The sequence below is a fragment of the Cryptomeria japonica genome, chromosome 3, assembly GCF_030272615.1.
Source record: "Cryptomeria japonica chromosome 3, Sugi_1.0, whole genome shotgun sequence".
Taxonomy (NCBI): domain Eukaryota; kingdom Viridiplantae; phylum Streptophyta; class Pinopsida; order Cupressales; family Cupressaceae; genus Cryptomeria; species Cryptomeria japonica.
The window spans coordinates 244,417,398-244,445,385 of NC_081407.1; the positions used below are offsets into that span (position 1 = coordinate 244,417,398).

Consider the following 27,988-nt stretch of genomic DNA (forward strand, 5'->3'; position numbering starts at 1 on the left):
TAGAAGAAGAATAGACAAGATTGTTGGAAAAATTATTGATAGTCTCTTATTGCACAAAATTCTTATCATAGATAAGATCAATTTTAAGAGGTAGAATAGGACTAGGCGTTGATGTTTTAGAAGGAAGAGTATTAGTAGGAAAGGTCATCTCATCCTTTATCATCAAAGGATACACATGGGGAATAGACTCTCTAGGTGAAGGATAAACATTACACTCTAAAGTTTCACCTTTGAGAGAGAGACCTTCTTCTAATGGTTCATCCCAAAAAGTGAGGTCATTGAAAAAAGTATTAGAAATATCTTGCACAAAGATGTCCTTATTTTTATTTCCAATTTTGGGAGAAGGGATAACATTGTTCATAAATTCTTCATCCTTAGGAGCGAAAGAATCACAACATATGTTTAAATCACCCTCTTGTCTCAAAATGTCTTCAATAGGATCTTTAGGGGAGAGAGAATTAAGGAAATTGATTATGATTTCATATTATTTTTCCAAGGCATCTTTATGGGTTACACAAGCTTCAGGCCAAGGAGAAGCATTTCTCATTAATGCATCATCTCTAGTGGGAATTTTGTTGAAATCAAAAGAGGAAATTCCATCACTAGGAAACGTAGAGAGAATACCATCTTCTTGCACAAAATGATCCCCATGAGGGGAGTATTCTTTAGGAGGGAGATGAAAATCTTTTTCCAAAGATTCATGCCTAGGAATTAGATATATGAAAGAAATTCTCATAACCTCTTGTTGCACTACCATGCCCCCATTGGGAAGACCAAATTTAGGAGAAGATAAGTCAATGTCCATTGATACCTTTTCACTTCTAGAGGCATCATGTAAAGAAGGTAAAGTAACACTAAGAAAGGTGTTTATGATATCATCCTCTTAACTCTAAGATAGCTAGATGGGAAGGGCATATTTTAAGAGAATTGTCAAGATCACTCTTCAAATCTTCATCCTTAGAGAATGGGATATTTTTGAAGGGGTTGGTAACAACTCTTTTAGGCACTAAAATATTGTCATAGATAGGAGGAGTTTATTTAAGATGGAAAAATTGAAGCAAGGGAAGCTAACACATTATCACATTTATGAAATGAATGCATCATGACAGCAATTTTCCTCTTTCAAATGATAACATATGCAGAATAGAAAAAAATGTTAAATTTTAACTAATGCACGAACTCTAAATGTTGATTTGGAAAATGAAATTTATGAGTGAAATATGTTCCTAAATCAGATATGAAATTAATGATCCAAATTAAGCTATCCACAAGTTCAATTTTGAAAAATTAGGGTTTAAGCAAAAATTAACCTCTAAATTTTTTAAATTTGCAAGAAATTGGAACTTGCAAATGTAAATTTAAATTTGAAATAGAAAAAATACTCATATCTGAGAATAGAAATCAGAATTAAAGAAGATTAGATTTATGTCGGGCTCACCAAAATGTGGAGGAAGAAAAAAAAAGACTGGGTGACTAGGACCTAATCCCACTTTAGCCAACACATTGGGAATATGAAAGAGCCCAGTGATATAGATCACTTTGGCTACTTCTTCTGAGAAAGAAAGAGACAAAGATTATCTCTTAGGGTTTCTATTCCTCTTGTTGTATTCGATGAGAAAAATTAGGGTTTTAATGATCCACTAGACTAGGAGATGAACAATGAAGCATATATGAATTAAAATTGAACAAACTTGCAGATCTAAAATTGAGATACTAAGAGAAAAGAAGGGGGAGGAATTTGGATGTGTACCTCATGCTAAAAACTGAGCCAAACTGACCAAGACCAGGGTGCCATTCCATTGTCCCTAAGAACTTGACATAAAGCTACAACTGGGAGGATGCAATTTAGAGACCATGAGCCTGTACACTATCAAAAATCACTGATTTTGAGGGGGACCATGGCTCCACGCCACTATCCTAGGTAGGAAAAGGGTTCCATGCCCTTGTTGTTGACATTTTTGAGAAATTCTGAGACTTTTGGGTGGTACTTATGGCCTTTCCTGATCTGAAACTCCTTCTGGATACCTGTTTCTGCACCTGCAACTGAAAAGAGAGGTTTTGGGGTGGCTATATAGGGTTTTTTCTTAGTCAAACTCCTGTGTTGGTGATTTTTACCTCTACAAATAGTCAATTTGTATAGTAAAATAGTGTGTGCAAGAATCTTGTGTGTGTGTGCAAGACCCTTGGATGAAAGTAAACAATCTAGAGCAACCCTAAAGAGTAAACCCTAATTGCTAAAAATTGACAAAGTAAATGCTTTAAATTAATGATACAAAGTGATCTAAAGAATGAATGTAAATATGTAAATTTATTTAATTAAGCTCATGCAAAGACATGAAAATGACATGAAACCATACCCAATGCCAAAGGGAGGGGTACAAGCCAAACCTTAGTCGATGATCTCCTACTCTTCTTCAATGTCTTCAAGGCTCCGAATTGATGATGAATGCTTGATGAAATATTAGTGAATATTGTTGAATATTGTTGAATGTTATTGAATACTCCACATAGGCTTACCTTTTACTACATAGAAGGCTCCTTGTGCTCCAAAAACCTCCTCTTAGATTCTTAGATTGATAGATTAATTGATCTTAGTTGCCTTCAAATGAACAAAGGGAGATCTTATATATGAAACCCTAGATCTTAATTTAGACTTAATTTCATCTTTAGGATGACCTAGGATTTTAATTTCATGTCAATTTCTTGGGGTTAAGCATTATAATATCATAGAACTATGCTCCCAAAATTTTGGGAAAAAATTCGAGGACCATGTGCACTTTGCACATGGTCCAACAAACTTTTCACCAAATTTTCAAGGTCATTAGATATGATGATATTAGAGCGAATCCAAAAGTTACAGTTTATTTTGAGGTGTTTTGATATGCAAAATTAGGCCTTAAAGGTTGAAATAGGACATAATTAGGGTTTATGATTCAATGATCCATTGGAGGAATAAAATAAAAAGCGGCACACTTAGGGTAAAGTTCCCAATTTCATGGTATGGGGAGTGATTAAATATGAATTTATATTTAATTAAATTGATTAATTAAATTCTTAAAGGAGAATTACCATGCAAGATGCAAACACACTAAGGCGAGTGCTAGATTAAGTGTAGAATTGTACCACCCTTGGAAGGGTGTACAATTTATGACACAAAAATTAGTTAACTATTTTTCAAAGTGCATTCTTTATCTTCTTTTATTAGTTCTATTTCCAATTTTATTTAACGTACTAATGATGTTCCTTTTCATGCATGTGATGGTGACTTGGCTTTCCCTATGTCACTCTATGTCTTTCATCCCTCGTGTAAAAATTATTCCATCTCAGAAGAAGTTTTATTGCCAAAGGATGAGATAATTGATACCTTTCTTAATGTTACTCTACCTTATCTTTATTTCAATTAACTCTCTCCTAGAGTTGATGCAATAGTGACTAATGAATCTCATCTCACATCCAATCTCCCACAACTCAATGTCAAGAAAGTTCCTTCAAATCATTCTTCTACAAGTTGCACTAAGTTTTTAATCTTGTTGTCTTTGTTGGCCCTAGAAGACCTAAGAGACCAATAATTTGTGTGACTATAGCTAGTCCTTCTCTAAAGAAGGTAATTTCTAGTCATGGCATTCCTTTGTGTGCATATTCATGTAAATTCATAAGCCCACTAAAGTGGCACTAATACATTTGGGGTCAAATTCCGACGGAGGTTTCCGACGGACATGGAGCATTGTGTGAAAATTTGATTTTTTTTAAAAAAATGCCTGTGTTCATCAAAATTCTGATGACCACGGGCATTTTATTAAAAATAAAAGCACAACGCATTTTCATTTTGAAAGCAAACTGAAGCAAGAGGCGATCGTCTTGTCTCCCTGCCCCCCCCGCCGGAGCAATCTCTGCACAAGCAAGGTAAGGTTTTTGGCTCGCTTTTGTCTAGGTGAATTTTCTATCAAGGGTTTAGAATGTTTTTGGCCGTAGTAGAGCGATCAATTCTTAATTTTGTTTGGTAAATCATCTTCGATTTGCACGCAAAGGGCACGTTGTTCAAATACTTGTATAAGCTGTAATGGAGGTTATAGAAACTTGTATGAAACATCTATTTCTTCTTGAGTTTCTTCCTCTTTGTCTGTAGATGATTTTTGTGCTTGTATTGAAGTTTCTGCAGTGAAGCTATCTATATTAAGAACTCCTCTACATATTTCAATCCGTCACAAGTTTCCTTGTGTCCTGTCATTCGGACTTGAGTAACATTTAAAATGGACATCTTTCGGCTTTGATACTCAATGGTCCACTTTCCTAGAACATAAAGAACTGACAACAATCTATCATTAAATGTTGATTTCATCAAGCAGGGTGTTCGAAGGATAAAGGCCATTAAAGGCATTTTGTCCTTTTAGCTTTGATCGTATCATGAACTTCTACGATCTCCTCATCCTCCTGCATTGGGGTATAATACTTCGGTTTCAGCTTAATTTTGATTAAAGCTGCGTCTTGAAGTGCTTATATGCACATCTTTCACAGAGTAAACATGCAACATACACTACATGTAAAGGTCACTCAAAAAGGATGGAGTACCATATCTCATCAAATGCAACTCAATGGGAAAGAGGACTAGATTCCAGAGAGGTGGTAAAGAGTTTTATTGCAATGGCCTAAAGTATTGTCCAAGATGAATTAATTACACCCCTCACAGAAGATGAGGTTACTCAACCATACAAGTCATAGCGCTCCAAGAGCGAGAATGTCTTCCACACTCATACCAAGTCCATACAAGCACTCCAAATATAATAGTGCACCGTTATCATGGTTCATTTTAATTTCTCGTGTCTTTCTTTAGTTATCACTTAGTTAAGAGGTTTCTGCACAAGATATCCTTAGGTCCCTTTGTGCCCTAGCAAATGTAGGAAGCTATTACATACTTCTCTCTAACACCTATGTCCTTCATACTCACAACATCAAGTGTGGCACAAAAACCAAGGCAAGAATTAAAATACATCAAGTGTGGCACAAATTTGGATCAATAATTTTTTCAATAGTCTTAAAAGGCATATTATGAAAAATCGTGGAGTCTTCAAATCTTCCATTCTAAAGCATTCAAATTCAATTGCAAAATTTAAATTTTTTTAGATTTTTCCAAACGTAAAAACCAAAAATTTTATGCAAACTTTATTAATGAAGGTCAAATTTTCTCAAATTTTGAAATTCAAAATACAAAGTGTCCCTTTGGTTAAAATGTGAACATCTAATTCAAGCAATAAACTTTGAATTTCAATCATTTTTTAAAAAATTGTCATGGTAAGGGCACAAAATGTCATTTTTTTTAATTTTAAATAAATTAAATCCTACTCTATTTGCTTCAAATTTCATTCTAAGAAATAATTCCAATGTTTCCTTAAGGGTGAGCATGGCATCCATTATGCAAAAGGACTCAAATACAAAGATAAAGAATACAATTACCCTCATTTTCAAATTTGAAAAAATGGCTTTCTTGTAATTTCCTCAAAATGGATGAAGTTGAATCCACGCACATATCAAGCAATCTTTTGTCATCCTCAATCCAATTCACTCCCAAGCTTTTACAATTGAATTGAGTCAAATCTCTCAAAATTTTAAATTTTCAAAAGAACGCTTTTGAAGAGCATTTTTCTTTAAAACCTCTATAGCCAAGTGGAGAAATAACCATGTACCTATAACTACTCAATGCACATGTCAAGAATACCTATTCAATACATATATAGTTGAAGCACATCATAAACACCCAACAAGACCAGCATCATAAAAATATAATTCAATGCATCAAGATCTCATATAATCAACGAACACATTTAGTAAAACATAAATAATTTTATGCACATTTATGAACTAAAGCATTCAAATAAACGAGGCATATAAACATAACATAGCCACCTCAAATCATATTGAGCACCAAAAATCGACATGTTAAGGAACCTCATCTTGAAACATGGGGATGGTCCAAACACACCATTCAAAGCAAGGACAACAACCACAACTAAAACTCACCAAAAACAATGAAACTAAAACATAGTTCAACACCCAAGACAACAAACACAAGAACAACATATGCACCCCCTAATACATAGTTGAAGTCTAGTGATGTTGAGATCTACATCTCAATAATAGAAATGGGGTGTTACAATTATAATGTATAATGGTTGATATATATGCTAACATGTGGTACACATCCCGCAAGGTAGTTATATTCTTATGCTTTGTAAGTCATCCCACTAGCAAATTAGATTAAAACTGTGTATCCCACATGTGGGGGAAGTGGTAATGGTAGTGTTAGTTATTTGAGTGTTTTATATTGGGGGGCTCAGGAAAGAGAAGGGAAGTGAAAAGTATTTGTGTTTAGGATATCATGATTTTTATTAAAGGTAAATAGGTTTTAGGTTATAGACTCCTAAAACCCAATTTAATCAAAATATCAATAAAATAGCCACTAACCAATAGCAAAAGATCAAACTAGATGATTTGAAAGGGCCTAGAGTCTTGTCAATGTCATTTCCAACCTAAACAATGTCATTTCCTTTTTTTCAATACGCACACCCTTAGCTTGACAATTGGATTATGAAACAACTCTTTGAACAACCATCCAAGACACCATTTTCAAGTTCCTTTGATCAAGGAGATTAGAGGGAATCCTCAACCAAAGTCACTTCATGCAATGAGGAAGAATGCCTACCCAAAGATGTTGTATGTTGTATCAATTCCATAGACTAGGTGAGTGTATGACTCCTTGCACACTCTTCTACCATGGTAATAGCTCTTCGATTAAGTCCACTACCCATCCTCAACCATCAAGACAACATCCTCATTAGTGGTGCAGGGGAACCTCATGACCAAGGAAATCATGACAAAGACCATGAAGTTTTAAAGGAATAATGATGTGATTCATCCATATTTACAATAAGATAGGTTATTTTGTTGATTTTTGTAATAAACCCCACCTTGTTACCCAATGTCATGGATTTGGTAGGATGATAAGCCACCATAGGCATATGGGCCTAGGGGTATTGAATTTAGTATTTTAGGTGTTTTTAGGTGTCTTAGGATGTTTTAGACATGTTTTAATGACACTAATACCATTGGATTCAATAGGTGTCAAATTTGGTTAAAATATGTCAAAATTGTAAAAATTGTCAAAGTTGCTAATAACCATTTTTGGTTAAAAAGTGCAACTTCTTTCCAAATGGTTCCTATAGTTCAAAAAGTGGTTGATAACTAATGGGAAGGATATAAATAATGATTCAAACCACCTTTTGGGGGTTTTTGACTCATTTGTAATGATTTGGCATCAAAAAAGCAATAAAATTCTGTGATTTTCCTGCAATTTTGCTGCTATAATCATTATACCATACTGTACAGACTTGATAGAAGCATAAAAATGGTGGGATGTGTTATAGGAGTGTATCACATTTCAAATGAGACTATTTTTAGGTCTTTATTCATTCTTGAAGTGGAGAGATCTGCAATTTACTGGAAGTTGTTGGGTTAGGACAGAGTTCCCTAGGTTTTGGCATTAAAATGGTGAAAACTTGCTAATCCTTCTTAGTCAATCAATGGCCCTGGAGGAGAAGAAAGGTTTAACAATTTAATTTAATAATTTGAAATAATTTTTCAGGTTTGGAGTGGAAATGAGCAAGGGTTTGATGCACTAAGGTGGGCAACTCCATGTGGCCACCTAGTGAAGGCATACAAGAAGGTTCCATATTTGGAGTTTTGGGTGTCACCAAGGTCTTAAACCTGGTAGTTTGTAGTTTTTCCATGTAATTGAGAGTTACATACCATTAATTTTCTTGGGCAGAAATTTTTAAGGGTACTTGCTCTGTAAAATAGACCTAATTGGGGCTATTAGGCCTACTAGCCAAGGGTAGGGTTAGGTCCTTTGCATAATTGATCAGCCTAAACCCTTGGGATATGTTTTAGTAATCCATGGTAGGGTTATAAATAAATTTTAATCCTCAGGTTTCCTATGGAATGATTGGGAGAAAAACAACAATTCTGGTCTGGCAGGGCTACAAGGGCTTGTAAGCCTCTAAAACAACAACTTTGCAAAATTACCTTAAGGGAATCAATCCAAGCCTAGGATAAGGTCTCTATGACATTGAAACCTTCAAATCATACCATTTTTAGTCACATTTGCATTGGGAAGAGTTCCAACCATAGTTGGACCAATTTGGCCTAGTGAGTCTCCTACAGCCATTGAGAGCATTGGGGGGATAGAACCCTGCATAGAAGCAAACAAGTTGGAAGTGATATGGAACCTATATATCCAAGTCTTGAACATCCCATGAAGTCATTTTGAAGTGATAGGGTCCTTGGTTGGATATTTGAGTAGAAGAACCTATTCCACACCTTGCCTGGGGCTCTGCATCAATTAGAGTCTTGGAAATGTCAATGTCCACCAAGATATAGGCAAAAGTAGAGTGGTTGGTATCAAAGGTTGTGGAATCTACCTTCATAAAATAACCAATAACAATTTTGATATCTTTATAATAGAAAGCATCTCATAAACAAAAGAGAAGGTTAGGCACCCTCACCAAAGTGACATTATATTGAGAGATTTTCATCAAAACAATGGAAAACTCAAGAAGCTATGGTGACATATTGTGGCATTAGTAGGGATTATCTCTCTTGACCACACCTTTCAAAGATAGTATCCCCTAGTTCTCCTCATATAATGGACCATTGGATGGCTCATAGTGGTATCCTATCCTACATTTATCTTTATGGGATTGCCGATAGCTTGTATGTGGTTCTTGGTATGGGTTTCCTCTTACCCTATTATCTTATTTATATCTTTGTTCCAACATGTAGAGATTGATTTTTGTCATGATATGATGATTTTCATGTTTGCATGTGTTTTGACATTATTCAAATAGGATTGTGAAGTTTCCTTCAATTATTGATGATCTCTCATCTTTGTTGCATGGGCCAACAATTTTATTTTATCTTGTTTGAATTAGTTTAATAACTATTGTGAGTTTTCTTTATTGTGTAGTTATTCTGGCTATGTTTGATTTGCTATTGGAATTGAAGACATTTATTTGACTTATTATTGGTACTATTTTTTCTTTCTTTCAATATTTATGATCTTTGGTAGTTTAGTGAACCTCTTGCTATTTTTAAATGTTGCCTTCTTTGTTGTGATGTGATTCCTCACCAAGATCGACGTAGATAACCTTGGATGAGTGTATATAAGGAATGAAACATTGGGAAAATTTGAGGATAGGGGTAAGTGTTTGTTGTATGGGTAGCTATGTTCCACTTGTACATTCTTAGTGATTATTGATGGCTATGTCTTGGAGGGTAATCCCATTAAACAAACAAGGGGGAAGTCATACATAATCGCATGGATCCTCCCTAGTTGTGTGTGGATTCAAGACCATCATTTCATATGGTTCTTGGTTACTTTGTGAGACCATGGCATCCTCTTAGACCAATATGTGAGCATTGTATTGTTATCCCTACAATTTGGATGAATAAGTGTATGTTAAAATAAATGCTTTTCTTAGAATACTCAAAAATGTCTCTCAGAAAATCTGCAACAAGCAAACTTTTAGTAAGAATTTGGAGACACAATGCTTATAAATTCACACAATCAGCTACATTAAATAGGTTCTCTATTAAGTTCAATGTTTTAAGATGAAAAAGAAGAGTTAAATGGTTTTGGTTCAATTTGCAATTTTTGTGAAGCTTTTGCATTGAAGTTTCCATAGCCTGATTTTTTTGCCTATGAAGAAAGACCATGTTAGATAATATCAGCGAAGAACAAAATAAGGAGACAATTGCTAGATTATGGTCTAACTTGAAAAGAAAAGGTGATGGGAAATGTTATTGTCCCTGCAAAATTTGTAAGGGCTTAAAGACTAGAAGACTTCTAATCAAAATATCTAAGAAACATTGTAGGCAGCATGGTCACATTGAAGGGGAACATGATTATCATCCACTGGTAAGTTGTTCATTATATTGTTTTAACAATTTATATACATAAGAAATCACTTGATAATGAGATCATGATCATGGTTTATTTATGTATATCAATTTTATATAGGTGGAGCACCCTGGAGCACATGGTATGGATCAACAAAACCCTAAGAATATGGTTTTCAAAGTGGAGGAACATGAAGGTGTGAATATCGAAGTTGAAGATAATGATCCCATGGAAGATGACGGTCATGCACCAGAAAACACAATTGAAGATGATGGTACAAATACATTGATCCATGACACATTTAGTACTGGCATAGCTGATCATGATGATCAAGATGACCTTGATGTTCATGATTTACCTCTTCTTGAGAAGGCATATGAGCTCCTTTACAAAGGCTCCCAAACAACTCTTCTCTCTGTTGTATTGTTGTTGGTGAACTTGAAGGTTATGAATGGTTTATCCAACATAACAATATCACGTATGTTAAGAGGTGTCATACATGTCATTACAGTTAATAAATGGTGAATCATGTAGCATTAATATTCTATATATTAACACCTCAAACTTTTTTTTTGTTGTAGATTGATAGGTGAGTTTTTCTTACCACCATCAAATATTCTACCTCGCTCATACCAAGAATTATCTGCCATTATGAAAGATATTGGAATGGAGTATCAAACAATAGATGCTTGTCCCAATGATCATATTATATATCATAAACAACATGAATTTGGAATAGAATGCCCTGAATGTCATATCAGTAGATATCAAATAGATCAAATAACAAAAAAGGTGCCTCGCAAGGTTCTTCGTTATATTCCCATTATTCCACGTATGCAACGATTATTCAGGTGCACTAGCTTGGCACAATTTATGGATTACCATGCACGCAATAGAAGTCGAGATGACATTATTTGAAAGTCTGTAGATGGTTCAACATTTATGGACATAGAGGAAAAGTGGCCACACTTTAAAGAAGAACCTCGTAATCTCAGGCTTTCATTGGCAGTGGACGGTGTCAATCCATTTGGAGAGCTGAGATCTGTTTACTCGGTGTGGCCTATTTTTGTTATCAACAATAATATTCCTCCATGGATGTCAATAAAGAGGGAGCACATAATGTTGGCAATGATTGTTCCAGGTATTTTATCATTTAATAGTCATCTACATTTAATTATAAATATTGGAGTAAAATGGTCATAATAATTATGTAATGTTTTTGTTCATTCCACTACGCAAGTACCAAGTTAAAGATATGAATGTATATATTAAGCCTCTTATCAATGAGTTGCTAGAGTTATGGAATGGTGTGACCATGTATGACATCTCTAGACCAATAGGACAAAGACAATTTCAATTCCATGCAATGCTTGTATGGACAATATATGATGCCCCAGGGCTAACACATTTTTGTGGTATGTTATAGTGTTCAAGTTGTGCATGATAATTATAATTATAAAAATTAACAAAATTAATAGAATTATACATTATCTTGTAGGTCTTCAAACAAAGGGAAAATTTGCATGTCCAGTTTGTGGTCCAAAGATGAAATCCCATCATTCAAAAAGTTTAGGAAAGCAAGTGTTTGATGAGTATAGGCACTTCCTTCACAAAAATCATAAGTACCAGAATACTGAAAAACATCTTTTCAATGTGAAAGAATAGACTACATCAAAGCCACGAAGAATGACTCCTCACTTATGGAAGTTGGAATTAAATAGAATTAGTCATCAAGGTAATGTCATTCCATCTAATGGTTTATGTTTGGAATTTGAATTTTTCTATCGTGTTTTGTTTACTGATGATGTAATTGATGTTACTGAAGGTCGTTAAGGCATGGATGGCCACCTTCCAAAGGGACTAAAAATTTATCCCAAACAATTCAGTAGGTTGCCTTACTATGAGAAGCTACAAATTGTGCATTTGTTTGATACAATGCATATTGGAAAGAATATAATAGAGACATTATGGAAAATATTGAATGGAAGGCGTGACAAAGAAAAAATTGTCAAAATTTGTAGTGACATTGTGGAATCCAATCATGCAATGCAAAATGTCATTCAATCAAATAGCAATGGAGATCAGATTAATATAAGTGCCCTTCCTTGGTTTTTAACGGAGCAACAAAGAAATTCTATAAAATAAGTCATACGAAAAATTCGATTTCCCATAGGATTTGCTGCGAACATAAATAATCTCATATCAAAGAAGAGTGAATTTGGGCCAGGGATGAAAACGCATGATTATCATACCTTCATTAAGGTAATTTGTGTTCTTGTGTATTTACTATATATTTGTATACTGTGCATGTACTTTTCATTGTATTATGTTAGAAAACAATGAAAAGATCATTTTATAATTGTTGCAGTACGTTCTACCTCTATCTCTCCCAGACCACTTCGACAATAATATCAAGAAAGTAATATATGATCTTGGAAAATACATGAGGTAAGTAGTGATGTTTGTTCAATTTGTTGTATAGATATTATATTTGCCATTTGTTTTACTTGTTATGCAATATATTGTATATTATTTTGTAAAGTCTCATTTATATATTTTTGCGTCTTCAATCTCCTTTAGGTGGTTGTCATCTAAAGAAATCCACAAGGAAGATATAAAATATTGGAAGAGAAAAATCCCTCATCTAATGTGTGAAATGCAAAAGTGTCTACCTTCAACTTTTTTCAATGCACAAGAACACTACCTCATACACCAAGTTGAGGAGATCGAATTGTGTGGACCTATACACGCTAGGTCAATGTGGATGGTTGAGGGGCACTTGAAATGTTTGAAGGCTTTGGTTTGACAAAGAAAACATCTTGAGGGTTCTATGCTAGAGGGATATATGGTATACCAAACTATGGTGTACATTACTGAATATCTTCCTAAGTTTGTAGCAAAAATGCATGTAGATTGCATTTGGGATCCCAACCCCATTAATAAATTCGAAGGGGAGCACTTGATGGGGAAAGGTAGATTGAAGAAAGTGAGAGGTAATTATAAGATGTTATTGTAGTAAATTAATTCTTCATCTTCTAAATAAATCAGTTGTAAGTGGTCTATTAATTATTTGTACAGTTGGTTGGGAGTGGGATGTACTACATTTGTATATTGCAAACAATCTTGATTGGATGACGGTGTGGATTGAATGATGTCAACATTCTAGTCGCACATTAACATGGGATGGTGTCGCTTCATTGGTTAAAGAAGCTCATCGTAATGGAGATTCCAATGTTACACAAAGGGAAATTGATTTAGCATATGGTTTAAGAGATCAATAGGTATGTATAATTTTATTAATCACTCGTATGTTTATCAACTCATGATGCAATAATTTAATATGTTAGACATATTGCAGGTCAAACACCACAAGGCTATGTGCTGCAATGGTCATAAATTTCGCATCAAACAGTTGGATGACACAAAGAAAACTTGTGATTCTGGGATAATTGTAGTCTTTGAGGTGACCAATATTTCATCTAGAAATGACATACATCCTCAAGTGTCTCAAAATTGATACTATGGCATTTTGGATGATATACTTGAGTGTGACTTGAATTCCTTCAAATTTGTTCTGTTCGTCATCAAATGGTATAGGCTACATATGAATAAAAATGATCCTGATAGAAATATTATCGAACATGATAATGGATTTACAATGGTTAATACAAGGTCATTTGAATGAGTTGGGGATGAGCCCTATGTTCTTCCAAGTCAATGTGTGCAGGTATTTTACTCGGAGGTTCCACATAAACTGGGTTGGTCATTTGTTGTTAGATATGATCCAAGAGGAAGGCCGATAATGTACAATGTGATGGAAGAAGAAGATACCGAAGAAGTAGAAGATGATATAGATGATGATCATGATCGACAGTTACTTGATGATGTTCCTGACAGAAATGTACACAAAGAAGAAGTTGATGGTGATGATGGTGTTGCTGCTGATGATGATGGTGATGCTGATGCTGATGCTGATGCTGATGGTGATGGTGATGGTGGCAGTGATGGTGATGACGATGATAATGACGAACACAATGACAATGACGAGGATGAGGACGACGACAATGATGATGATGATGATGATGATGATGATGATGATGATGATGATGATGATCATCATCATCATCATCATCATCATCATCATCATCATCATCATCATCAGGATGGTCATGATGATGAGTTGGATGAAGAAGAAGATCAATGGCATGAATGAAATGTATGAGATGTGATTATTATATTATCTATTTAATATTGATATCTTGATAGAAATTGATTTGACTTATATGGTTACATAAATAATTTATATGTTTTGAATTCTAATGCCATTACTTAATTAATTCATGATGCACCTCTAGCTATGTGATAGATGGTGATTTAAAATACATATGTGATGGATTACATGCTTATGATGATACATGTGACATTTTTTGAACTTTGTGTTTATTTATGGAATGTGAACTACTTATTAGCTATGTGATGGATTACATGTTTATGATGATACATATGTGATTCTTATGATGCTCAATTACATATATGATGATACATATGTGATGCTTGTGATGCTTATGATACTGCAGTATTTATTGTTTATCAAATTACAAATATAATGCTTATGATGCTCAATTGTTGGTGCAGGAACCTGAACCCCTTTAACAAGGATCCTGCATAGTCTCATGGATCGACAGGTATAATTCAATACACCTTATAGAAATAATATATTTTTTAAAATTACAAGAAAAACAAACTTCCTCAGTTTTTCAAACCTCAACATTAGCAGCAAATCTAATACAGTTATTAACACTTGAGGCCCTAGTTGGACTTACTGAAATTTTCATCTCAACATCAACTTTATGGCCGACTTCTTCATCAATATTACCCTCATTTGCAAAATATCTCTCTCATTACCAACTAACTCTCTCATTTGATGGTACACAGGTATCACCAAATAGGTATTTGTCAAATGTGTCTTCCTCAAGTGAGGGAAATGTAGGAATAGAAGAGGAAAGTGAGACATGTAGTAGATCTCAAATAGAGAGATCAATTAGAGGTCAAAATATTAGAAGAAAATTCAATAAACGCATGGAATTTTTTCTTGCTCAAGGGGGGTCATGTTCTTAAGATGATGAGACCAAAGGCGACATTGAGGTGCCCTTGAGGTACAAACATCTACTAAAACAATGTGTACCCAAGGAACTTCCTCCAATAAACACTAATTTTTGTGTTAATAAGAGGATATATTGCATAGCACCTTCGTCATTACTTGGTTTGGGCCTATTTTCCATGGACAGCATAAAGGTCTGTTACAACAAAGTTGCTGAATTGATGGAGTTTGTTGGACCTTGTTACAATTATAATGATTGGATGAAGATTGTTCGATATAAAAAAAGTATGCGTAGGTATGCACTGTCAGCCAATTATATACAACAAAAAGATAATGATCAAAGTAAATGAGTGGCTGTATACATTGATGGAAGGCCAAAAGCAACAGGGAATATTGTAGGTTTTATAAATAGTACACAACCTGGGTCAACTAATAAGCAACCCAATTGCATATTTGAGGCACGTGAGGGAAATTGTGTGTTTGTATGTGCGATAAAATCAATAAGTGTAGGGGAAGAGCTGATAATCAATTACAATTTGAATTGTATAGATACAAACAAAGTTACTATCATGGGGGTGGTACGTACTATATATATACCATTTAAGCCAACTTCCATTTAATGAATCCAATAAACCATTGTATTATTAAGTTTTTTTGCTAAGTCTATTGGTTTCATTTCGCTAACATTTTTATATTTTTTCTTTGTCACAAGGCCACATGGATACACCACATAGCATAGATAGGGGTGTAGGTCCCAACACTTCTATGGAGCAGGTAAACCTCATTGTAATTGTACAAATTAGATAGAAGCAAATTGTTACATTGAGATCTTTTCTTGAGTGTTTTGAAGTAATTTTGATAGTGTTAATTATATTCTTGTCACAGACAGATGTTCAGGATAAGGGAAAGGAACCTACAGTACCTCAGCACCTCCATAGGGATGTGGGGCACTTGACAGTGTTATGCAGTGATGACATCACACTTAGCGCAAACTCTATGCAATTTGTACAAAAGAATATTAGAAAAATGAGGCAAGAGATTGTTGATTTGGCAACCATAAGCCCTCAAGCTGATGAGATAACAAAGAGGGTGCAACTATTGTTGACGATAACGGAAAACTTGCAAGTAAGCAGTAATGAAAGCTTTAATCATAACAAAAGTTCAATAATGGTTTATATTTTTTTCTCTTTTATGTCATTAACTAAAATCTGTATGTGTTGTTTTTATAGAAATTTATAGGGCCTCAACATCCTAGTGGCGATGATCAGGGTATTGCGAGTAGTTTAGGTGATGACCATGTTCTATATATTAAAACCACTCCTTTGGACTTGTGAACTTGCTTTTTTAATGTTTTACATATTTAATGTATTACTCTTCAGGTGCTGACATGGGTCTAAAGTCGAGCCCAACTGTATTGCTGACTACAATGTTGGCAACACGTAGCATGTAGACATCATCTATTGCACTGGCTCATGTTGACCTGCCCACTGGTGGTAGATCCCTCTTTTTCTCTCTCTTTCGTTATGTGTTTATTACCCTTGAAGTGTTCTTTCTTGGAGGCATTTCATAGTGGATTCATTTACTGTGGTAGGAGATGCACATGAGAATGCTCCAGAGGCGAGTACTGCTGATAACATACCATAATTTCCTAGATCTTCCCGTATTGCTAGTACGGGAATGTTGCAGGCCACATTGGTGGTCAACGACGAAGAATTGATTCCCTTGAAGATACAGAAGGTTCTAGATACTTTAAAAATATTATTATATATAGTCTAATTGTAATTTACTTACTGATCACTCATTTTGGACTAATGATCCCATGTTTTTTTGGCAGGAAATGATATTTTTTATAAAAATCTTAATGACATTACATTGTAGATATTTGGGCCCACCATACGTAAAAGGTGGAACATCATACGTGAACTAACCCTTATCCACTATTTTGATTTCATATCATTGCTATAATAGTTTTCCTTTTATCCATTTCTTGAACTATATCAAAGGTAGCTTCAGTTTCTTTCTAAATCTAACAGGTTTGTTTTTGCTTTAAAGGTTGAATGAACAAGAAAAAAAGTTAAAAGATGAACTCACAAATTGTATGGTAGGGTTTTTTGGAAATGACACATTCGACAAGACTAAGCTCCTGGAAAAAGCTGGCACATATCTAAAGTATGTGAGGGACCAATACAGGACACATTTAGAGAAGAACGTAAAGTATGAGCGTCCCCCCATGATTCCAGAGAGGGAGTGGAAGGACCTGATTTTGGATGCAAAGGAGAGAATTGAAAGGCAAAAAGGAAATACACCACCAGACGCCAGAAGAAGGTATGTGATACTATTAAGAATGTGAATATTTACTAATTGTTCATTATATTTATATAATCTAACATATTTCAAACTTTTCATTGATTGAGTGATATGTCAAAGGCAACCAAGGCAAGACAAGAAAAGCATGGGCAACACAAACTCAGCTCTGGTGGTTATATGAAACTTGTCACATGAATTATAAGAATCAATAAATTAAGTATCACATCAAAATATTTATAAATTGTAAACAATTTTTTTTTGATCAAACAATACAAGCAAAATTCAGAATACTAAGCAAAAATGCAGGGCTCTGAATTCAATAGAGTGCCCATGGAAGATGACAAGAGAATTGGCTACCAGCAAGGCTATATAGCCATGGCTAAATGGCTACGAGAATTGAGCGGGCAAACACGAGATTCTGATGCATCTGTCACAACAGTAATTAAGCTAAATGAAAATTATTTCAAATTGAATACTCAACCAATAATCTATTTGATGTTAAGTTTCAACATAAAGTGACTATATTTTTTTTAAATAAGCAAGCAATGATAACACTGCACGTGACATTGGAATGCAGCATGATAATGGTGGAACAGAACCTATACATTAAGGTCCAGATGTGCATCCTAGTAGTGGATGTATTCATTTGCTATTCAAATTTTTTTATGTAATTATTAATACAACTAAACATCTTACATTGAAAATTAGTGTAGTAATTAATGTAACCTTTAATGTTAACATTTTAGAGCATGTAGTCAGTGGTGACCAAGTGGAGCATGATCTGGGTAGACAAGATCAGGAATGTGATGTTCCCCAATCAGGTAAAGAGGACCACTATTATTCCTTTAAACAAATTTAATTGCAATTGGTGTATTGATTAATGTAACGTTTTGTATTTCAACTCCAGAGGATCTAGAGGGTGCTCAGCATGTCGAGGTTGAGGCTAGACAAAATGATGTGGAAGATGATGTGGCCCCATCAGGTAAAGAGTGTGACAGTTGTGTTCTTTAAATTAATGAAATACTTGTAACAATAATAAAAAAATGTTTTGAATTTAACCCAATTCTTTGTTATTGCAGAGGACCCCCCTTTGGTTCAGCATCCTCGTCCTTTGTATAGGACTAGGCATACATCAAGAGGATGAGAAGAGGGCAGAACATCCGAAGATGGGGGAAATGATGAAGAAACTGATGTTCCACTTAGTCTTTTCATAGCTTCAAAGAAAAAACAAAGAAAGAAATGATTGTAATCTACCTTATTTGATAATGACTGATTTTTATGTGTTAATGAATGTAATTATGTGCTAATGAATGTTCATGAATGATATTTGTTGATGATTATTGATGAATGTTGCGTTTTAATGAAAGTTAATGAATTTTATGTGTTAATGAATGTTATGTGATAATGAATGAATGCTATATTTTAATAATGGATGAAAGAATGAATGAAAGAATGAATGAATGTTAGATGTTAACGGGGAATTTAGAGTGATGCTAGGGGGGGGGGAGGGGCCAAATGAGCTTCCACCTTCACGTGGTTGGCCCTGTTAAGTAGAGAATATTAAACTATTCTCAAAACAAAGCGAAGCTCAATAAGATGTGAAATGATTGAAAGGTGAGAGTCCACAAACAGATGTGAAATGTTTAAGTAGGCCTCCCAATGAAGTGGATCTCATACACACTAAGAATCCTATATAGAGAATCATTGAGAGCCCTTGAAGAAGCAAATTTGAACTTCGATGAAGCAATACATGATGTAGGAATATCTTGCAAGAGGAAATCAAAGTCATTATGGTGTCATCTAGATCTGAAATGTGGTCTACTTTTCAAAAAAGTAAAGATGCTTGATATGAATGTGTCCTAGTGGGGTGAATCTAGAAGACATATAATCCTATTGCAAAGAATCATGGAAAGTTCTAGAAGAAGCAACTTTTAATTCTGAAGTAGCAATGTGTACAAGAGATGTTCTCATTTGTAGATGGAGTATCAAGAGGAGGATCACTAGTCCATGGACCATGTCATTGTTGTTAAATACCTACGCTTTTGTTCATAGTCACTTGGTGTAGGAATGAATTCAACGAGATAGGGTAGGAGATCCTACATAATGTAATTTTTCACTATCCCTTGTTTTGAGTACAAATGGTTCTCTGAATTTATCTTGACAATGGAATGTCGGAATTTAATACCATAATCCATGATGAAAACTACCAAAAATGGAAATTTATCTTAGTTCACAATTACAAAATGCTTTTGTATAGGCCTCTCGAAGATTAAGTACATCAAATTGAGACTTTATAAATTGAGTGTATGTATTAGCAATCTCCCAAATTGTTCAATGGTCTCCAAACCTTGTGAATTTTTATTTTTATTTTAACTCAAATATGTATGGTATAGGCATATCATTGGTTGTGTGATTTTTTTTTTCCTTAAATGCTTCTATGACCAAAATAGACAAGTTTTAGATGAAAATGGGGTCTTATGGGCCTTTTTGACACAATGGTAGGTTCTTTAGACCTGAAAATTACATCTGCATCAAGGAAAGTAGTTCAATCAACATCAATACTCATAAGAGCAGATCAACTCCTAATATATATATCAGCAATCAGGCAAATAGACCAGATATGAAATTATTGTTTACTCCATTTCTGGTATGCAACATAATAGTACTCTTATGATTAATTATTCTCATATAGACATAGATAATAATATGCAATGCAATATTATACTTGATACATAACCTCCCCTACATTGGATATGAGAAATAATATTGAATATCTGATTCTTAAATTGTTGCAATCAATCATGAGGGAGTTAGTAGCGGAATACAAGGAGGGGAAACTATGACGAGGTCCTCTTCTAGGTACACTACCCCATGGTGGATGACTGATGTGTCTGCCACATGTGGGAAAAGGGGGCCAAAGGTGTATCCTGCCCTTGGGCTTAGAAGGGAGGGATGCTCAGGACACACTATTGTGGTTTCCCCATCAACCTCTACCATTGTGATTAAAGGTATCTCAATCATAGAAGGGTGGATAAGGTAGCATGGATAGGGAGGGCAGGTACAAGTTTACCCACTAAGCAAACCACCTCATATGGATGGCAGACTGCCACATGGGGCCAAGAGGGATGGTATATCCACTCTTGGGCTTAGCATGTGGATAGCTTCGGGTGCCCTATCATGTTTCTCATCCAAGCTCTATTATGGTTTAACTCCAATTATACATTATAGATAATGTGTAGTTCATAGAAAATTGAAATAGTTATAGATATATGCTATCTAAACCTAGTTGAAATGGTTGCTCTATGACTTATACTTTCAATACTTGTCTAACATGATTGCAGGTTTTATCTTAATGAAAAGGTTTTATTGATAAAAATCTGAACGAGGTGAAGCACACCAGATAGAGGAATATGTGGACTGAAGAAACAAACCTATGGATAAATCCAAACATGGCAGAATCCTTACTGTAGCTTTTGTTCTCTATAAGCATTCAGAAAAACGTTGAATTTGTGATCTATAATTTACATGTTTCTCAATTTGGTTGACATCTTCAAAATAGACTCAAAAACTTATTTTTAGTACTGTGTGTTATTATACTTACCTTTTAATGTTCTTTAAAAAAAGAATGGTTGCAGACAACAAAGTTCCTTGCAAATAGAAGAAGCTCGGTTTTGCTTTTGTGACTTTGTCTGTTATGTCTGATTGTCAACAAAATACAGAGACATACTGAAGACGATTATGGTTCATGGTTGTTTTTCTAGTTGAAACCATTATTATGAATTTTATGAATTTTTTTTTAACATTGACATGGTCAAAGCCTTAACTATGCATACTGTTCTCTTCAGATTATTATCTTACCCCACCTTTTCCATTTTAATTCATTTTAGTTTGATTCAATCTTTTAGTCAAGTTTAATGATAGTTTCTATTATGCCTTTTTAATAACAAAGATTAGATGTAGACATTTGCTTGTCCTTCTATGTTTGTGTGTTCTTACGAGGTCAATTCTTTCTTATCTCAAGAAACCTCATTGACCTACAAATTCTTATACTACGCTACTTAGTACCACTGATATATTAACAAACGCACACAAACATGTAAGGTAAAACTCTCTCCAGAGAAGCCTGAGAAACACTGTAACTAAAATACCTTGACCTCTTGCCAAGAATTCGATATTTAAAAGTCTTGAATCCTGTCCAAATCATAGGATAGACATTCAAAACTCGAGATCATTAATTCCCCTAATAAATGGATCCATGGTAGAAGCCTATAGAAAATGTTTTCCACAACAGAAAGGTAGATTCAAATTCAATTTTGACATTGCTCCAAAGGACAACCCAGGTATTGCAGGAAGTGGAGGACTCATTATGGATAGTGAATGTAAAGCCCTTTGCATTATTAAGCTTTAGCCCTCCACTTTGGCATTAGGGGACTAGAGATAGAAGAATGCTCACTCCTTGTGATCAAAGGAATGTAAAAGAAGGGAGTGACCAGCAGGAGGTTATATAATATTAGAATAGTATCAGTGCTAAGCACAGACATAACTTTTGCACATTGTTATGAATAGGCAAAGTTGGCAAACAAACTAGCGGAACTCCTCATCTCCAAAGGAACCCTTCAAAGTAATCAAATAATTTACTAACGTCATTACAGAACTATCCAAAAGCAAACACTGGATTTCACTTATAAGATGAATAATTTCAATAATTTGAGCGAACAGCCATCTGACATCCCATGTTTAAACCTTTCCCACTAGCATGCAAATATGTAAACTAAGCTCTAAGGACCAGGAAAATAAATAACTATAAGCAATCTGTTCTATACAATAGAAAACTAGGATCATATAGAACCTATGTTTTTGTTCTAATTAATCAGCCCTGAACAAATAAAAGAATGTGATAACATAGAACCTGTTGTTTTATGCTCAGAAATGATAGAGGAATTCAACTTGCAATACCATTATTTCCAGAGTTTACAAAAATTCTTCCCGACTTGTTTAGATTTTGATGTTCATGAAATATGTAGGGTTGGGTGTTATTAACAGTACAAGCACATTTTCCTTCACTAAAGCCTCTAGCATGTGACATGGGAAGTGCATACAAAGCTGGGATTTGCAAGAAGGTGGAAGGTGGACAAACTATAATACTCTACACTGGTCTGTATGTCATGGCTCTTGGTGTTGGAGGCATTAAGGGCTCTTTGCCTATTCATGGGGTAGAACAATTCGATGAGAATGATGGAAAAGAGAGAAAGTTGATATCAAATTTCTTCAACTAGTTTTTGTACAGCATAAGCATTGCACTTGTATTAGATTTCTTTCTATCATATACACTATATGCAAAATTAACTCGTTGTCTCGGATCAAATAACAGTTTGTTTGCATGATGACATTTCATAATGTACAATAATGGATTTATGCTTTCATCATGCTTTAATTATTAGCCACTTTTCTACAAAACCTTCTTTCTGCAATCATTGACATATTTTTAATGTTTATTGTAAAATTTACATAGTGTGGCAAAGTTTTATTTACAGTTGTTATACTTATTCTATACACATCCTTTTATAATTAATTTTTTAAGTTGTATATATATTTGCATCTCACCCCGCCCCCTTTGTCATCCCCCTGTCATCCCCAAACTTAAGCCCTTGGTATGTTAAGATATGAAAGCTCACAATAGTTTCATTTGATATGTTAATCGAGGAAAAACCTACAATATATAGCTTCCAAGATTCCAAATCCATGAGGATCATGAAGAGGTAGAAAACCAAAAAAAGAAATTGCTTATCCAAGTTTCCAAATTTGTGACAAGGAAAAAGTAGAATCTCAATCAAAGAAGGAGAATGTGCAACTCATTATCTTATTCTACCTAAGTAAAAATATTACCTAATTAAGCTTTTTAATAGTGGAATATCACACTTAGGATAAAACATATCCAAGGTAAATAAAATATTACATTTATAGGCTTCTTTGGTTTCTCTAAAAGTGGTGCCTTATGAATTATGTTCTTGGATACTAAAGTTTCCAAATTCTGGGCACTCTTGATAGCTTCTCGTAGAGATTGTGATTCGAAGGCTTTAACCAAACCTTTCAATGGTTTCTGTTGATGTGTTTTTTATGCACTATGCAACACAAAATAAAATACCAAGTATTCTATCCTCTTGAACAAAATCCTCCCAAGTGCTAAACTACGTGATCAAATGGGATGACTCCAAGATTCCAATAGTCAGGTTTTGACTTTATATTGTAGATAGACTCAATGATTGTGATGTGATATCTGCTAGAATCACAAGGGGGACTTACATTGCTTGGGTCAAGACCTATCCATTCTCATGTTTCATGACTGATTTAAACTCCATGATTTAGGTTGTGCTTGAGCAACATCTCGACTTAGCCAAATTTTGTTTTTTGTACCCTAATTCTTTAATTTTGACCCCTTACTAGCATTGCCTTAGGTTTTATTGGAATTCTTGCTTCTCTAGCGTGGGCACATTTCTAGGGTTCATTCTCACAAATTGCTCTTGATGAGCAAGCTAGTATCATGACCATGACTTAAACAAAATTTTAACTTAGTCAAATTATCTCCTCCAAACTTCTATGAGTTCATCACCTTCATTCTTCATCATTTTGATGTCTTTTGTACATTGGAAGGTAATTCTTGACCACCATACCTCAATCTTCACCTATGCTACCATAAAACCCTACAACCTAGTCATGTTTACAATTCAGATCTTGGTGACTTGATCACTTAATACAACTTAATCATGCAGGTCTCATCTAACTCTGACTCCAACACTTAAGCAAATAAACCCTAGCTACCAAGTACTTTGGGAAATATGTTTCAACTTGACAAAATGGGTAATGATGGAGGAATGGAAGGTGAGACCTATAGAGGTGAGAGATAGAGAGGGTGAGAGGAAGAGATAATGGCTTGGAGAGGGTAGAGAAAGAGAAGTAGAGAGGGAGAGAAGAAGAGAGGGATGGAGAAAGAGACCTAGAGAGGGGAGAAAGAAGAGAGATAGTAGAGAGGGATAGAGAAGAGAGATAGAAGAGAGATACCAATGTCAATCTTTTTCTATAATTTTTTTTTTTTTGAAAAATTAGCCTACCATCGGAATTTTGACATCAATGGGTAAAAATTCCAACAGAGGAGTGTCGTCGGATGCACAACATCCTCTTTGAAACTCTCCTGGAGGTCATCGTAATTTCGACACAAAAGGGTTAAAATTATGATGGCCTCCAAGAGAGTTCCAATGAGGATGTTGTGCATTCGACGACACTCCTCTATTCGAATTTTTACCCTTTGAATTTTAGAATTCTTACAATAGGCCAAGATCACGACGGTATTCTTTCTGGGTATGAGCATCCATGGCAGCCGTCGGAAAGGTTGGATCTGATGTCGGAATTGCGACGACCACAAGGATAGTTGGAACTTCCGACAAAAAGTTTTCGACGACAAATTTTGTCGGTAGTGCAATGAAATTGTGTCAGAATGCCAATGATTTGCCGTCGAAATTTTGACCCGAATGTACTAGTGTGGGGACAAAATGTAGAGTTGAAAATTGCATACCCCTTTATAGTTGAACATATAATTTTGTAGCCACTTTAGCATCTATTCCCCTAGCATTTGAGTAGGCTCATTTCAGCGCTTGAATAAGCTTTTTCCCTCTCGGGATGGTCATGACACCTTTCAGCAATTATCCTTTAACTTCTATTTCATGGTAGCCATGTTTTTCTCTTGTCTCTTGTCATTTTCTAGCGTGATTTGTCTATACACTAGCATGATGCATGGATGTCCGCATGTTGCGCATTCATTCTGAAACATCTTAACATCTAAACAACTTGCCAACCTCTTCTTTCCCTCCTTTTCTTTTATTTTAAATCCATCTTAGCTCTTCTTTCAATCTCTCTAGTTCCTCTATACAATCTACCTAGTTCTCTTGGCTCTCACTATTTATATACTTATTCCTAATCTAATTTATCCTTTGTCTCTTTTCATTTTCTAGCACGATTTGTCTGGACACTAGCATGACACATGGACATCCCCATGTCACACATTCATTTTGAAACATCCTAACATCTAAATGGCTTGCCAACCTTTTATTTCCCTCCTATTCTCTTATTTTAAATCCATCTTTTCTCTTCTTTCAATCTCTCTAGCTCCTCCGTACAATCTACCTGGTTCTCTTGGCTCTCACAACTTTCTCTTTATCTTTCTCGGTTCCTACAATAGTCTCTAGTTTGCTACAACACTCTCAAGCTCTCACAATAATATTTTGCAACTCTCTAGGCTTTCTCAAGCCTCTTTGGTAATACATTTCTATCATTCTATCTATCTTGTCTTTGAGGATCTGAGGATTTATCACATCCCCTATCTATTTAATCATTTAATCATTCTAGTTATTTATCTTTTGATCTATCTATCTATTTGGGTTGTTCGTGGAGGTGGAAACACCCTAGCGGGGGTCTAACTGAGGTAGACCTCTAAACACAACCCCCAAAATTTTCTCTCTTACTTGTGTGCAGATTTATAGTCGTGGGAAGGCAACCATTTTGTAGGAGGCTTCAATCATGGACTAATTGTAAGCTTTCCTCATCTTTTCTCACTTTATTTAAGTACTTCATATGTTGTATTATTGATTTAGTTTGTTATTATATCATTGGTGTTGTATTTCTATCATATCTATCACTCTTATACAAATTTTGTGTTTCATCCGTACAAGATGACAACGTGCCAAACTAGTCTCTCATTTTTGAATGCTCATCCCATGCACAAAGACTGAATAGAGTCATTTGTGAGTCTCATTTGTAGTTTGTTAGCTTAGCTTTTCCTTTTTTATCCCCTATATCTCCCTAAGAGCCAGTATAGAAAAGGTATTGGAGGGTCAATTTGTTCTCTAGTATCCATCATCTTTGAGGTAACAAATTTCCTCCATTACATAAACATTTTTTTACTCAAGATGATTTCAAAAAGACCAAAATATCTTGCACAATAAAAATCAACTATAGAAATATGAAACTAAGAACCATTAAGGAACTGCCCTAAGAGAAGCATGACCCCAAAAAAACAAAAATGAACAACACTATCAAAGAGGTTTGAAGCCAAACTAAACAAAATAACTTTGCGATGGAGTTTGATATACATGGACCAATTTAAGTTTTCTCAACTAAATGTAAATATTTGAACATATATTTTTATCCTTAAGGGAGGATCCCTTCACTTCTCAATAGAAATCACAACAACATGGCTGAAATATTTACCTAAAATCAAAGGAGAACCATGAAGTGAAGGAACCACAATAAATTGTATTGGCATTAGGGAAGACAATTTACATGATCTTGTGAGACTTACACCAAAGAAGCCTAGATCATTTCCTTCATTACTATTTACCAAGTTTCTAGTTTCAGACGAAGTATAGAGCTTATCTTTGAAATCTTGGAACAAGGGTGGAGAATGTCCAACTCTATGGGAATGAGAACAAACTGGTGAGGAAGACTTATAGTGGTATACCTACTCCTAGGAAACGAACATCGATTAAAGATCAACACTGTTTGGTAATAGCTCTCCAATATCCACACAAACATAAAATCTAGAAAAATTAGGTGATTTATGTCTTTTGTGACCTTATACATAGATAGAAATGAACCAAGAGAATTGAAAACAACTCTTAAGATCTCTTCATCATTTCATTTTAAAGGGAGCATTAGTGTTAGTGTAGAATATTTGTCCTAGAATATTCTTTATAGATAAATTTTATAGTTATTATTTTGATAGGATAATAGTTTCTTAGATGCAAATGATTGTATGTCACATTATAGATAGGTGTGCTATTCTAGGTGGTAGCTCTCTACTATTTATATACTTATTCCTAATCTAATTTATCCTTTGTCACTTTTCATTTTCTAGCACAATTTGTCTGGACACTAGCGTGATGCATGGACATCCCCATGTTACACATTCATTCTGAAACATCTTAATGTCTAAATAGCTTGCCAATGTTTTATTTCCCTCCTATTCTCTTATTTTAAATCCATATTTTCTCTTCTTTCAATCTCTCTAGTTCCTCCATACAATCTACCTGGTTCTCTTGGCTCTCACAGCTTTTTCTTTATCTTTCTCGGTTGCTACAATAGTCTCTAGTTTGCTACAACACTCTCAATCACTCACAATAATCTTTTGCATCTCTCTTGGCTTTCTCAAGCCTCTTTGGTAATATATTTCTATCATTCTATATATCTAATCTTTGACAATCTGTGCATTTATCAAATCCCCTATTTATTTAACCATTTTATCATTCTTATTTATTTGTCTTTTGATCTACCTATCTATTTGGGTTGTTCATGGAGCTAGAAACACCCTAATGGGGGTCTAGCTAAGGTAGACATCTAAGGACAACCCCTAATATTTTCTCTTTCTTGTGTTTAGGTTTATAATCGTGGGAGGGAACCATTTTGCAGGAGGCATCAATCATTGACTAATTGTAAGCTTTACTCATCTTTTCTCACTTTATTTAAGTACTTTGTATTTTTTACTGTTGATTTTGTTTGTTATTATATCATTCATGTTGTATTTATATCATATCTATCACTCTCGTATGAATTTTATTTTTTGTCCATACAAGACAACAACG

General features: G+C 34.7%; 1 protein-coding gene across 1 annotated transcript in view; it reads right to left on the reverse strand.

Annotated features, from left to right (window-relative positions):
* The window catches only part of LOC131074413 (CBL-interacting serine/threonine-protein kinase 23-like), an 81,105-nt gene that overhangs the window by 16,219 nt on the left and 36,898 nt on the right, over positions 1 to 27,988 (reverse strand). The window contains exons 3-4 of the mRNA XM_059217292.1: positions 8,376 to 8,471; positions 8,140 to 8,242 (exon numbers count right to left, since the gene is read on the reverse strand). Coding sequence (XP_059073275.1) covers positions 8,140 to 8,242; positions 8,376 to 8,471 — 199 coding nt within the window. The remainder of the gene's footprint in view (positions 1 to 8,139; positions 8,243 to 8,375; positions 8,472 to 27,988) is intronic.